Here is an 11,182-nt window from a genome sequence, read left to right on the forward strand (position 1 = left end):
GACTACCGGAGGGGGACTGGCAGACAGCAAGAACAATGAGCTGTCTACCAGTCCCCCTCCAGTAAACTCATAGTCAGTCAGCCAGACCAACACAGGTAAGTATGGAGACATTTAGTGCTATTGTTTGTGAGTCTCACACAGACCCACCCACTGACGTCCTCCACCTCCACCCACCTCTACATATAAACCATGTTTCCCCACCAAACAGTCAGAACTGATGAAGCTGCTTGGATCAGCAGTGAAACATCTTCTAGAAAACTCCACAAGTCCAGATGCCTTGCTTCAATCTTCTCTACGTATGATGACCTGGATGACTGAGAATCTTCATCAACATAAGCCAATGTAATAAATTACAAATTACACATTGATTTTACAAATACATTTCCAAACATTTCTACAGTGCCAACCACATTTTATTTGAAAATCCAGTTTGTAACACCAGCTATTCCTTTTCCTCCTCATGTGATTATCATAAAGGAACAACTAAACTGTCAGTGATGTTTCCTTCATCCCAAACCCATAAAATGTAATTGTTAGGTGAAATGTGACCTATAACTCATTTCACCAGTGTAAACACATGAGACGGACTTTATATGTACCTGTAGATTGACTGATGAAAAACATCACTGATAACCTGTCTAAGTTTTGGTCCTTGGTTACAGTAATATCCAGCTGGAGGAAAAGGCAAAAATTTAGTGCCAAAGGCATATTAAAGAAAACAAAGAGAAAGTGAAACAAGGGGCAACATTTTGCAAAATAAAGATCGTGAATTCTGTTGTATTTTTATGAAGTTTATAAACTTTGTCATCTTTGGTTCTTGGTTTAGATTTGTTGGAAAAAATGTGACGTACTGCCTCAGCAGCAGTGCTGTGGCTACCAGGTTTGTTAGGCCCCGTTCACACTGGAGAAAGTCATTCCAGCTAGAGTAGGGTTGAGCCCAGACAGCCTTTAAGCTGGATGCGTTCAGACCTATTTTCAAATCTGGCTAGCACACACTTGTGTCCGCACTCAATCCGGCTTCATCCAGCGTGTTTGCTGTCCTCCAGACCACTAGGTGGCGCCTCGTAATTTACAGAGTCCGTTCAGGCCGCGGTAGGACTGCGTGTGCGCATGCGTCGTGCGGTTTTTTTTGTACCCTGTCGTGCCCCATGAACCGGAAGTAGCATGCCGCTAACCTGAAGTAGCATGTCGCTATCCGGATTCGCTAGCCACATTTGAGCCAATCCGGCTAGATCCACCTCTCGTGGGTCTAGCCGCCTACATCCTGAAGGTGGATCTAGCTGGACAGAAATAATTTCGCTAAAATCTGAGTCTGAACACAAATGTGACTAGGGAATCCCGCTAGTGACATCATAACTCCAGGTTCATGGGGACAGTATCCGGGTTGCGTACAAAAACCCTGTGTAAACACCCATCGAGCTACGAAAGCTTTGCCCGGAGTTTATTTTCGACCTGGCTACAAAGGAATTAACTGCGTATTGGACCAAAAAACAAACATGAAAAAACGAATGAAATTAAAAAAAAATCACGACGCATGCTGTCCTAAACAGGGTCTTAATTTTATTATTTATTATTTATTATTATTTGGCCTATCAAAAATACAGTTAGGCAAAATAAGACTTTAAAAAATGGAAGAAAGTGGACACAGATCACAAATCTAAACAATCTTTTTCTTTTTTTTGTCAAATGATAAAAATGTAAATATTTAATCTGCACTACTTCCAAACACAATGTAAGTTGCTGCTTTCTGGTTCTGCTTGACTAACTATAGTCTGCTTTGTTTTTGTATGAAAATGATGTTTTTACTATGCAAACTTATGATTTGAGTTTGTTCAGGATTTTGGATTTTAGGATGGCAGAGAGAAACAGTATAAATTATTCAAATGTGTTTGCATAAATGCAAAAAACCACGATTATAAACAGCACCTAGAATTAACTCGTAGCAAATTTCTGCTCCTGCTGTTATCAGGTACCTTAAAAGGTAAGGCATAAAGGATTTACTTCATGATATAATCACATGATGTTTGATTTAGGAAAAATCACTTGAAATAAATTTTATCTGAACATAACAAGATGATTAATTTCCATCATTTCCAATTTGCAGTATTTCCCACAGTAAGATTGTTTCTTACCTATGACATACAGGTTGGCCAGTATTTGCTAGATAAAAAAATCATTATTTAACTCGCAAGGTCTCAAATCAGTTAACATTTTGACCTTTTAGAGCTAATGTAACAGTGGATGTGCAATTGCTAACATGTTCCACTTTGTTCTCTTAGAGTGGAGTGAAAGAACGCTGAAGGGCCATGGAGAAGAAAGATTGTATTATGATGGCCTTCCTGGGTGAGTAGAACCTATCAGTCACTGTTGATGGAGCCAATAAATTCCCATATACTGCAGAATAAGACCTGTGGAATTTAAGGGTGCAGATGCTCTTATAGTGTCCATGCTGTGCCGTGCACTTAAAATAAATTCAAAACTTTTAGTGGGTGTTAATGGGTTATTTATCCAGTGTGAATTGCACAATAAATACAGAAAGTGTTGTTGACATAGATGGGTAACATGCTTTTGGTTCTGACCACAGGACTGTGTTTCCTTCCTGCCTGTTTTCCTCGTATCTACATTGTTGTCGAAAAGGAACTGACCTGGCCTGAAGCCCAGAACTACTGCAGCGAGAACAATGCCACCCTGACCATGGTTAAGAAACAGGAAGATATGGAGAAGTTGGTGCTGGCTGCGCAACTATATCCACGGGGCAGATTTTGGATAGGACTGCACAAAGTTTTTTTTGACAAATGGAGGTGGTCACTGGAGGAGGAGGGTTATTATGGTGCAGGAGAGACTACGTTTCGGATCTGGGCAGCTGGTGAACCCAATAACTATGGCGGAAATGAGGGATGTACTGTAATGACCGGTAATGGCTACTGGTATGATTATACTTGCAGTTCTCAAGAACAGTTCGTCTGCTCCAGTGGTAAGAAAAAAGGCAAATCATTCATCATTAGTTGTTCATATTTGTTTAGAGAATAGTTGCACAGATGTGTTCTCCTACTCTTCAGCATGTGCAGTTAAGATTAACTGCTAAACAATGGCAGAAACAGCAGTTTAAAGTGAGAATGTTTGAAGCCGAGGAGGAGGAAGATGTTGCTACTATTCGGATTTCAAAGTTTGCCCAAATATTTGTTTACCTGAATAAGGGGTGACAACAAGCCGATAATGTTCAGGGATGTGGGCATGAACGTGCTCGCAGCATGATAATAGATTGAACGATATAGTCTGGCAGACAGTATTGTTTGACTTGTGTGGATTCTGTGCACCTGAAGCAGCTTTAACGCTTCTCCACATTCTCCACACCCACTCTGAAATTCTGACCGAACAAGATTAACCATTTAGTGGGTACAGTGACATCTGTGCTGAGGCTCCCATCTACCATATGATTTATATCACAGTGTCCTTCACGGTAACAATAAAGTTACTCCACCTGCTTCAATAAGATATAGTATTGATATCTTATCTGTGAAATAGAAATCTCTTTATTTCTCTCAAATCATATTATAAGGACCAGCAGCCACTGTCAGCTTCATCATAGTGAACCAGTACAAGACCTGGAGCGAGGCTCAGCTCTACTGCAGGGAGCACTACACTGACCTGGCCAGTGTGAGGAACCAAGCTGAGAACGATAGGATCAACAAAATCACCCAGTACAAAACTGTATGGATCGGCCTCCACAGAGAGCAGTGGATGTGGGTGGATGGGACACCACTCTCATTCAGCCAGTGGAACCCTGGAGAGCCAAATGGTGACAGGAACACTGCCTGTGTGCTTTTATATGAAGGCCACTGGGATGATGCCAGCTGTGACAATAAACTCTACTTTTTCTGTACCATTGGTGAGTTAACAATGTTTATACAGTATGTCACATTGTTGCAGAAATTATAGATACTGCATGAAAAATAATTATTTTAAAAGCTCCAATGCAGGTGGTGAGCGTTGAAGTAATTAAGCATGATCCTGCTGGGAACATGGAGGATGCAGCAGGAGCCATGTTGCAGCAGGTAATAGTTATGATATGATAATGCAAACCGGTGGGGAACACGACAGAGAGGGAAAGACACAGGGGCAGAGTGACCACTTGGGCCTGCCCTGATAGTCAATCCCCATAGACACCCATAGCAAAATCACCATCTCAAAGTTATGTAAGATTAAGGGCTCTGACATCATAATTCAAACTAACTGAGACAGGGGGTTTATAACCCTCCAGAGTCAGTAGGCGGCACTGTTGCACACATGTGGAAATGTAGTTGGGACTGTTCTAGACTTTGTATTAGTAGATGCTGAAAGTATCAGTGAAAATATTTCTTTTTCTTAGATGAGTCAGAGTCTGGAAGACCATGCCCTGGGGAGCACCGTGAGGCTGACCTGGAGGAAGCAGCCTGATGGAAAAATCTTCAAATTAGTAAAAAAAGCAGAAGAAAAGAAGCCTGAACACTGCAGCCTCTTATGAATTTATTTTTATTATTACTCTAATCATTACCTTGCTGTCTAATTCCTCTTGAATAGCCTGTACGTATACCTATTTTTATTTATTGGAGTGGTGTGCATAAAAGCAACAGCAGTAGAAATGTTGAGGATGTTAAGAATATTGTACTTTGTAAAATCATACAATGTTCTTCATGGAAATACAGCTCAAAATGACATCAGGGTCATTAACTAACATTTATCCACATTTTAGCTGACTTTGGCATCATATATTTATTTAATAACTCAAGTGACTATTACAATAAGTAGAAGAAAGTAACTGTGTGAAGACGAAGCTTTAACACTACAAGTGTCTACACATATTTTTTCTGTTTCTGTTTCGTAGCGTGATACGAGACAAAACATTAAAGTGAGTAATGATCAGTGTTTTGATGTCTGTAAGCTCATACCTTCCTGCAAAAACTGGTTTTGTATTCCAGCAGCTGTATGAATAGTGGTTGCTTAGCAATTATAAGATGTTTCAGCTGTTTCTCACAGGTGTTCGTCCACATCAGAACAGCTGAAATCCCACTCTAGCTGGATTGACTTTCCCTAGTCTTAACGGGGTCTTTGTGTTTGAGGCGGGTCTTCAAGGCTTGGAGGTCAATGTAGAGGATCTGGTTGAGGACTGCTGAGGCACAGAGCAAACCACCATGCAGAGCCCCAGCCATGCCATTACAGAACACATCCTGACCTGCACATAAACACACACACAGAAAAGCCCAGGAGCTGAGTAAAGAAAGCCTGGTTTATAATTCTGCGTTGAATCGATGGCGTACCCCGCAGGATGCCCCAATGTCATTGTGAACTCTTTGAACTTCTGCATCACTTCACTGCATTGGTTTCTTGTCACGGTGCAATTCACCACTAGAGCAGTTGGGATATTTCTCTCGCTGTCTCTCGCTGATTGTTTAGCTTCCAGCATTTCCTGTTTCAATGAACAATGGTGACCGAGAAAGAGTGTATCATGTTGGAGTTGGAGGAATATCCTTATCGTCCATAATCTTATCCATAGTTAACAACACGTTTTTTTTTTAGAAATGTTGGTGCAGGATGAAATGGTCCGAAGTAGCATTATTGTGTTGCGATCAAGCACACAAATCACAGCGCTTGGGGTCTGTGTTGCTTTGACGTGTAGTTACGATTTTTTGGGAGGTGCGCGTCTAGCCAACGTGTAACATTCTGTGTTATGGTATGCCTGTGTTTCAATGCAGAAGTATAAATCAGCCTTTAGTATTACAAGCAGTAACTGAATCACAGCAGGTTGCTCCCTGAATGGAGTTTTATAAGAATAAATGACATGATATAAATGATGATCTCCTGTATCAACATGGTTGATACAGGAGAAGAGAGAGAAACTAATTCCTATTACAGTTACTGTCACATTGTTCTCTATATCAATACAACATACCTGTTAGGTAGAGCCCGCTGATCGGTGTCTGGGGTCGCGTCTTAGCAACAGTTTCAGGGTTGAACCGCTCCAAGTTGTGTTCAGCGCCGTACATCTCACCTCTTGGAGCGCCCAAATAGTGGACATTAGTTAGAGGGGTGGCAGCGTCCACCATGACCACCTACACACATACACACAATGCATTTGTAGATAAATGTGTTGTAAGTCTATAACATAGATGTAGCATATGGCGCCATGAGTTTTAGTTTTGAGTTTGCAACCAAAACAATAAGCAAAATCCATCCATCCATCCATCATCAACCGCTTATCCGGGGCCGGGTCGTGGGGGCAGCAGTCTAAGCAGGGACACCCAGACTTCCCTCTCACCAGACACTTTCTCCAACTCCTCTGGGGGAATCCCGAGGCATTCCCAGGCCAGCCAAGAGACATAGTCTCTCCACCGCATCCTGGGTCTTCCCCGGGGCCTCCTTCCAGTGGGGAATGCCCGGAACACCTCCCCAGGGAGGCGTCCAGGAGGCATCCGAACCAGATGCCCGAGCCACCTCAGCTGGCTCCTCTCGATGTGGAGGAGCAGCGGCTCTACTCCGAGCTCCTCTCGGGCGACTGAGCTTCTCACCCTATCTCTAAGGGAGCGCCCAGCCACCCTTCGACGGAAATTCATTTCAGCCGCCTATATTCGCGATCTCATTCTTTCAGTCACTACCCAGAGCTCATGACCATAGGTGAGGGTAGGAACGTAAATCATTATATATATAAAACATCAGAAACATGAAAACTTCATCTCCATTGTTAGATACACACCTTGTCTCGCAGTTGAGGGAAGATAGTTAGTGCCCAGTCCAGCAGCTCTTGGGCCATGCTGTTTTTCAGATCCAGGTAGTCTTGCCCCCTCTTGCCAAGCTTTGTCCCCTCCCATTCCTCAAACCACTCGTAGCGTGCCATTGTTAGCAAAGTCATACAGGACTTACCTGCAAGAGTAAGCAGGATGAACCAAGAAACAAATGTGCAACCATGTCAATGCAGCTCTGCCATGGCCGCCAAAGCTGAAAAGGAGGCTCTGAACCATTGTCTGGGGTCAAATATGGCAAAAAACTGAAAATTTGATCTAACAGCTAACAAGTATAATCTACATTTCTGTACACGTGAAAAGCAGTTACCTGGATGTCTGATATTAGCTGTGGGATCTTTAGCAGATGGGAAGGTGATGAACATCATGGGAATGTTCCGTAGTACCTGCTCTCTGCTCAGTGAAGAATACTTCTCCATACTTTACACAAAGGACAATGTACAAGTTAAATGCACATGATGGATACAAAGGAAATACAAAGGCAGAAGAAGAAAGCCTACAGTGAGTCCAAGTCATTGTCCTTATACATCCAGAAGTTGGTAGAAACGATACCCAGCTCCTCCTTGGTTCCATCCAGACCAACAAACACCAAGAAGGAGCCCATGCCATGATGGACCATACCCAACAATGACTGGATCTCTGACCACAAAAACACAAAAAGATCATACGATAAAATTCCAAACAAGGTGTGTCCAGATATGTTACCTGGTTTGTCTTGTACATGCCGAGGTAGAAATTTCTGAAAGGTGTTAAAGATTCCAGCATTGGAAATGACAACAGGAGCAAGGACCTCAACCTCCTCATGTCCTTTCAGCACTGTCACACCTAGTGCACATGCAGATAAAGCTGTGTGAGATCAGTTTTCAGGCTCTTGATTCAAAGACATGAGGGTAAGGCATGCTTTGAAGCCTACGAGAGTACATTGAGACTTTAGCACACCGTTACTCACCACAGGCTGCCCCCTGCTGGTTGAGGAGGACTTTTTGTACTGGAGCTCGGACTAGCACTGCACCTCCTGCTTGCTCTATGACAGGGATCATGTGAAAGGCAAACTCACTGGCGCCCCCTCTGGGGTAGTAGGCGCCACGCTTGTAGTGATGAAATAGGAGAGCATTGATGAGAAAGCTGGACTCTTTGGGGGGGACACCTGCAAAGTAAGGGGGTGATAGAAAACAGTGAGGTGTGATGTGTATGTGTGTGACAATATGTCTATGTGTGTGTATGTGTGTCCAGCACCATAGAAAAAGTAGGCCGACAGTGCCTGAAGGTCCTTGTTCTGAGTGAGACGGGACATCATTCCTGAATGGCTGGTTGTTGCCAGGCGGAACACTGAAGATATTCGATCTAATAGGCCAGTCCGAACAAGGAAGTTAACCAACCAGTATGGTATGATCTTCAGGGTGGCAATGAGTGGCGTCTTCCGAGAGGCTAGCTGCAAAACACCACACAATCACAGTCATCAGGAGATGGTCAATAGCACTTGTTTCCATTCCATTGTTTTTAGTACAAGCAAAGTGGCTGCTGGATATTGCCAACTACTTTAAATAAGCAAGAGTTGGAGTCTGCAGAGGTGCTCCATCCTCCATCTTTATTTACAATCCATAGTTGGGTATCTGCATGGCTGTGAAAAAACCCTAAACCCTTAATAATCATCACTAGTGTGAGTCTCATGGATCTTCATTGGGATTTTTATTGACTTACTTCCTTCCATTGATGTTACCTTCATCAGCCTCATGAACTCATCAATGGCCTCCTCTTCTTCAGGAAACTGCTTCTTCAGGCTAGCTGCCATCTCAGTCTTCCCTGCATGGATATGATACTCCCTGAAAATGACAAGGTGTATAATGTAAGTGAAATAAGAAGATGAATTGGTGATGGTGTTTCATTTTCAGACATGTGACGTACCTTCGCTGGTCAGGCTGACCCAGGAGCAGCGTATCAAAGTGCTGCTCTAGCCTTGTGAACTGGAGCTGTCCTTCTGTGATCTGATCCAAAGCAACCATCAGCAGGCTGTTCTCATGGAGCTGTCCCAGGTAATGAATTCCTGGATGTGATGGTAGTGGGTAATATTAAATTTGATTCTTCAGTTTTAGCCAGCAATTGTTTCATTTGTCGTGGTGTGAGTTCACCAACTTACCCACATCAAACTCAAAACCCTTATTCTGGAAGGTGTGTGTGCAGCCTCCAGCCTGATCATGCTGCTCCAGAACTAAAACCTTCTTCCCAGCTTTGGACAAAAGAGCTGCTGCTGTCAAACCTCCGACACCACTGCCAATAACTACCGCATCCAGAGCAGGGGGAACACGGTCCACACGGAAACCTGCAGCGAAATGGAAGGTTAGGAGGCCTTTTAGGCATCTTCAGCAAACAGATTGAAATCTATTTTAAATATTCAAATACGCCCACTAAAAAGACTCAAGGAAGGCAAACAGCAAACAAATTCATCATTGTATTTTAGCATGCTCAAATGCTAATATTTAGTAATTAGCTGTCAAACCAAACAAATTTGACCTCTTGGCTATTTATTGTGTTAATCTGACGATAATGATAAAAATCGGACAATTACCAAAGCCTCAGCCTACATCAATGGCATTATTATCACAAATTTACAGGTTGCCTAAAATGAAACACAGATCTTTAGAATATATCCTCTGGGGACCATGAATATTTGTAGATTATTTAATTGCAATCAAGCCAATACCTTGTTGGACATTTCAGTGTGACCCACAATTGCATTTGTCATGATTTTGCTTAGAGGAAAACCAGACTCACTATTTGTTTGAACCAAATAAGAACTGAAGGAAACTGATTTCCTACCTCTCTTCAGCCTGGCATCTCTCTGCTTGCTGTCGGTGACCAGGGGTCCTGGAGGCCTCAAGCACTTCTCGCTAAAGACTTTGTACCGCCGTCCGGTGGTCAGGAAGAAGACGACAACTACCAGCAGCAGCACACAGCTCAGTACACCAAGCAGCCACCACCACATAGTGGATTAAGCCTTGAACCCACAATATAACTATACGAAAAATAATGGGGGGATAACGGAATGAAAGGCAAGACATATGAGAAGAAAGAAGAGAAAGAAGAAAGAAGAGGAAAAGAAGAAGAAAGAGAGAGACACGAAGAGCATTTAACTGCAGAGGAGGAGAGTTAAAATGATGGGTGGAGTGAAGGAACGGTTATTATGGTTAAGTAGAGAAGGGACAGTTTGACTGTAGAATTACAAGAGTGGATAACACATTCTCCACACCCAGAACACGGGACTGCAGAGAAGAGGGAAGTGGCTGTTGGACATTTGATACGGGTCCATTCAGAGTGGTTTGCATACCCAAAATAACTACTGTTTTGCTCATCAATGAGCCGCCTTTAGATGGATGATTTCTACAAACATCTTACTGTATAGCTGAAGTTATAATAGTTACGCTTTATGGCTTGGAACAAAAAAAAATGCTTTTAGGGCTAAATGCTGTTACACACTTGGCTCTCAGAGAAAAATGTGGCTTTGTCACAGCAGGGGGCAGTATGTTGATGAAGATTCTCAGTCATCCAGGTCATCATACGTAGAGAAGATTGAAGCAAGGCGTCTGGACTTGTAGAGTTTTCTAGAAACGTCTTCTAGAAAACTCTACAAGTCCAGACGCCTTGCTTCAATCTTCTCTACGCAGGGGGCAGTAGTTCACCAAAACTAGTGCACATATGGTAAAAAAGAATAAAATTATTGACTTACTAACTAGCTCTGTATTATAACCACACACAGAAAACAGTTGATTTTATTTGAATGAATAATTTATTCTGTAAAGACAGAAGCATTGTTAATGGCAGGCCTACAATACAAGATTCAAGCTCAATTCATTGTCCAATTTCACAGATCATCAGTATACAGGTCACTGATTTCCTTTATGTAAAATTACTTACTTGAAAGTAGACTACATTTACAGTGTGACTGAAAGGTTTATTCGAAATGCGCAGTCATTTTAAGAACTGGTTTTGACATCATCATTCTTCATAGGCAGTTCTACGTAGCCCATTAAAATACACGTCATGGAATATCATGGAATGTTTGAGTAGTAGCTACAGGTTTTGTACATACTGTATGTACAGTAAACTATTTCATTTAGTCAAAGAGATACTTTTTAGTGATACAGTGATTTCTTTTGGAAACAGAACAAAAGTTACTGTTTATGTACAAAAATGTACGTTAATTAGTAAAGATACAGTGACAAATCTGGTCTTATTTACAGAGCCTCGGAGTGGCTACAGGCCAGGCTGTGTTATACAGAGTGCTCAAAATGCTGTTGCACACACTGATACAATTCATTCTTAGATTTCTATTCATTTGTTTCCACATTTTGATCAATCTTTTCTAGCATTTTAAGTCAGAACCACATTTTCATAAATGTGTGACTCTT

The 11,182-nt window shown here is 42.2% G+C and overlaps 1 protein-coding gene across 1 annotated transcript; it reads right to left on the minus strand.

The window, feature by feature from the left end:
- Positions 1-4,906: 4,906 nt before the first annotated feature.
- LOC114440173 (all-trans-retinol 13,14-reductase-like) lies at positions 4,907-9,803 on the minus strand. The gene is made up of 12 exons (XM_028412477.1): positions 9,594-9,803; positions 8,914-9,096; positions 8,682-8,820; positions 8,497-8,599; positions 8,013-8,208; positions 7,726-7,923; positions 7,482-7,601; positions 7,277-7,415; positions 7,087-7,196; positions 6,731-6,897; positions 5,930-6,089; positions 4,907-5,212 (listed from the first exon to the last, which is right to left on the minus strand). The coding sequence occupies exons 1-12, from the start codon at positions 9,757-9,759 to the stop codon at positions 5,052-5,054; spliced, it is 1,842 nt and encodes a 613-aa protein (XP_028268278.1). The 5' UTR covers positions 9,760-9,803; the 3' UTR covers positions 4,907-5,051.
- Between the last annotated feature and the right edge of the window lie 1,379 nt (positions 9,804-11,182).

The sequence above is a fragment of the Parambassis ranga genome, chromosome 8 (assembly GCF_900634625.1).
Source record: "Parambassis ranga chromosome 8, fParRan2.1, whole genome shotgun sequence".
In the NCBI taxonomy this organism is placed as follows: Eukaryota; Metazoa; Chordata; class Actinopteri; family Ambassidae; genus Parambassis; species Parambassis ranga.

Bases quoted from the DNA above. Each gene is read 5' to 3' on its own strand.
- LOC114440173 (XM_028412477.1), bottom strand. From the start codon at position 9,759: ATGTGGTGGTGGCTGCTTGGTGTACTGAGCTGTGTGCTGCTGCTGGTA. The intron at 8,209-8,496 runs GTAACATCAATG...GGTGTTTTGCAG, and splicing joins AGTTCATGAGGCTGATGAAG to CTAGCCTCTCGGAAGACGCC. The intron at 7,602-7,725 runs GTGAGTAACGGT...CATGTGCACTAG, and splicing joins CCAGCAGGGGGCAGCCTGTG to GTGTGACAGTGCTGAAAGGA.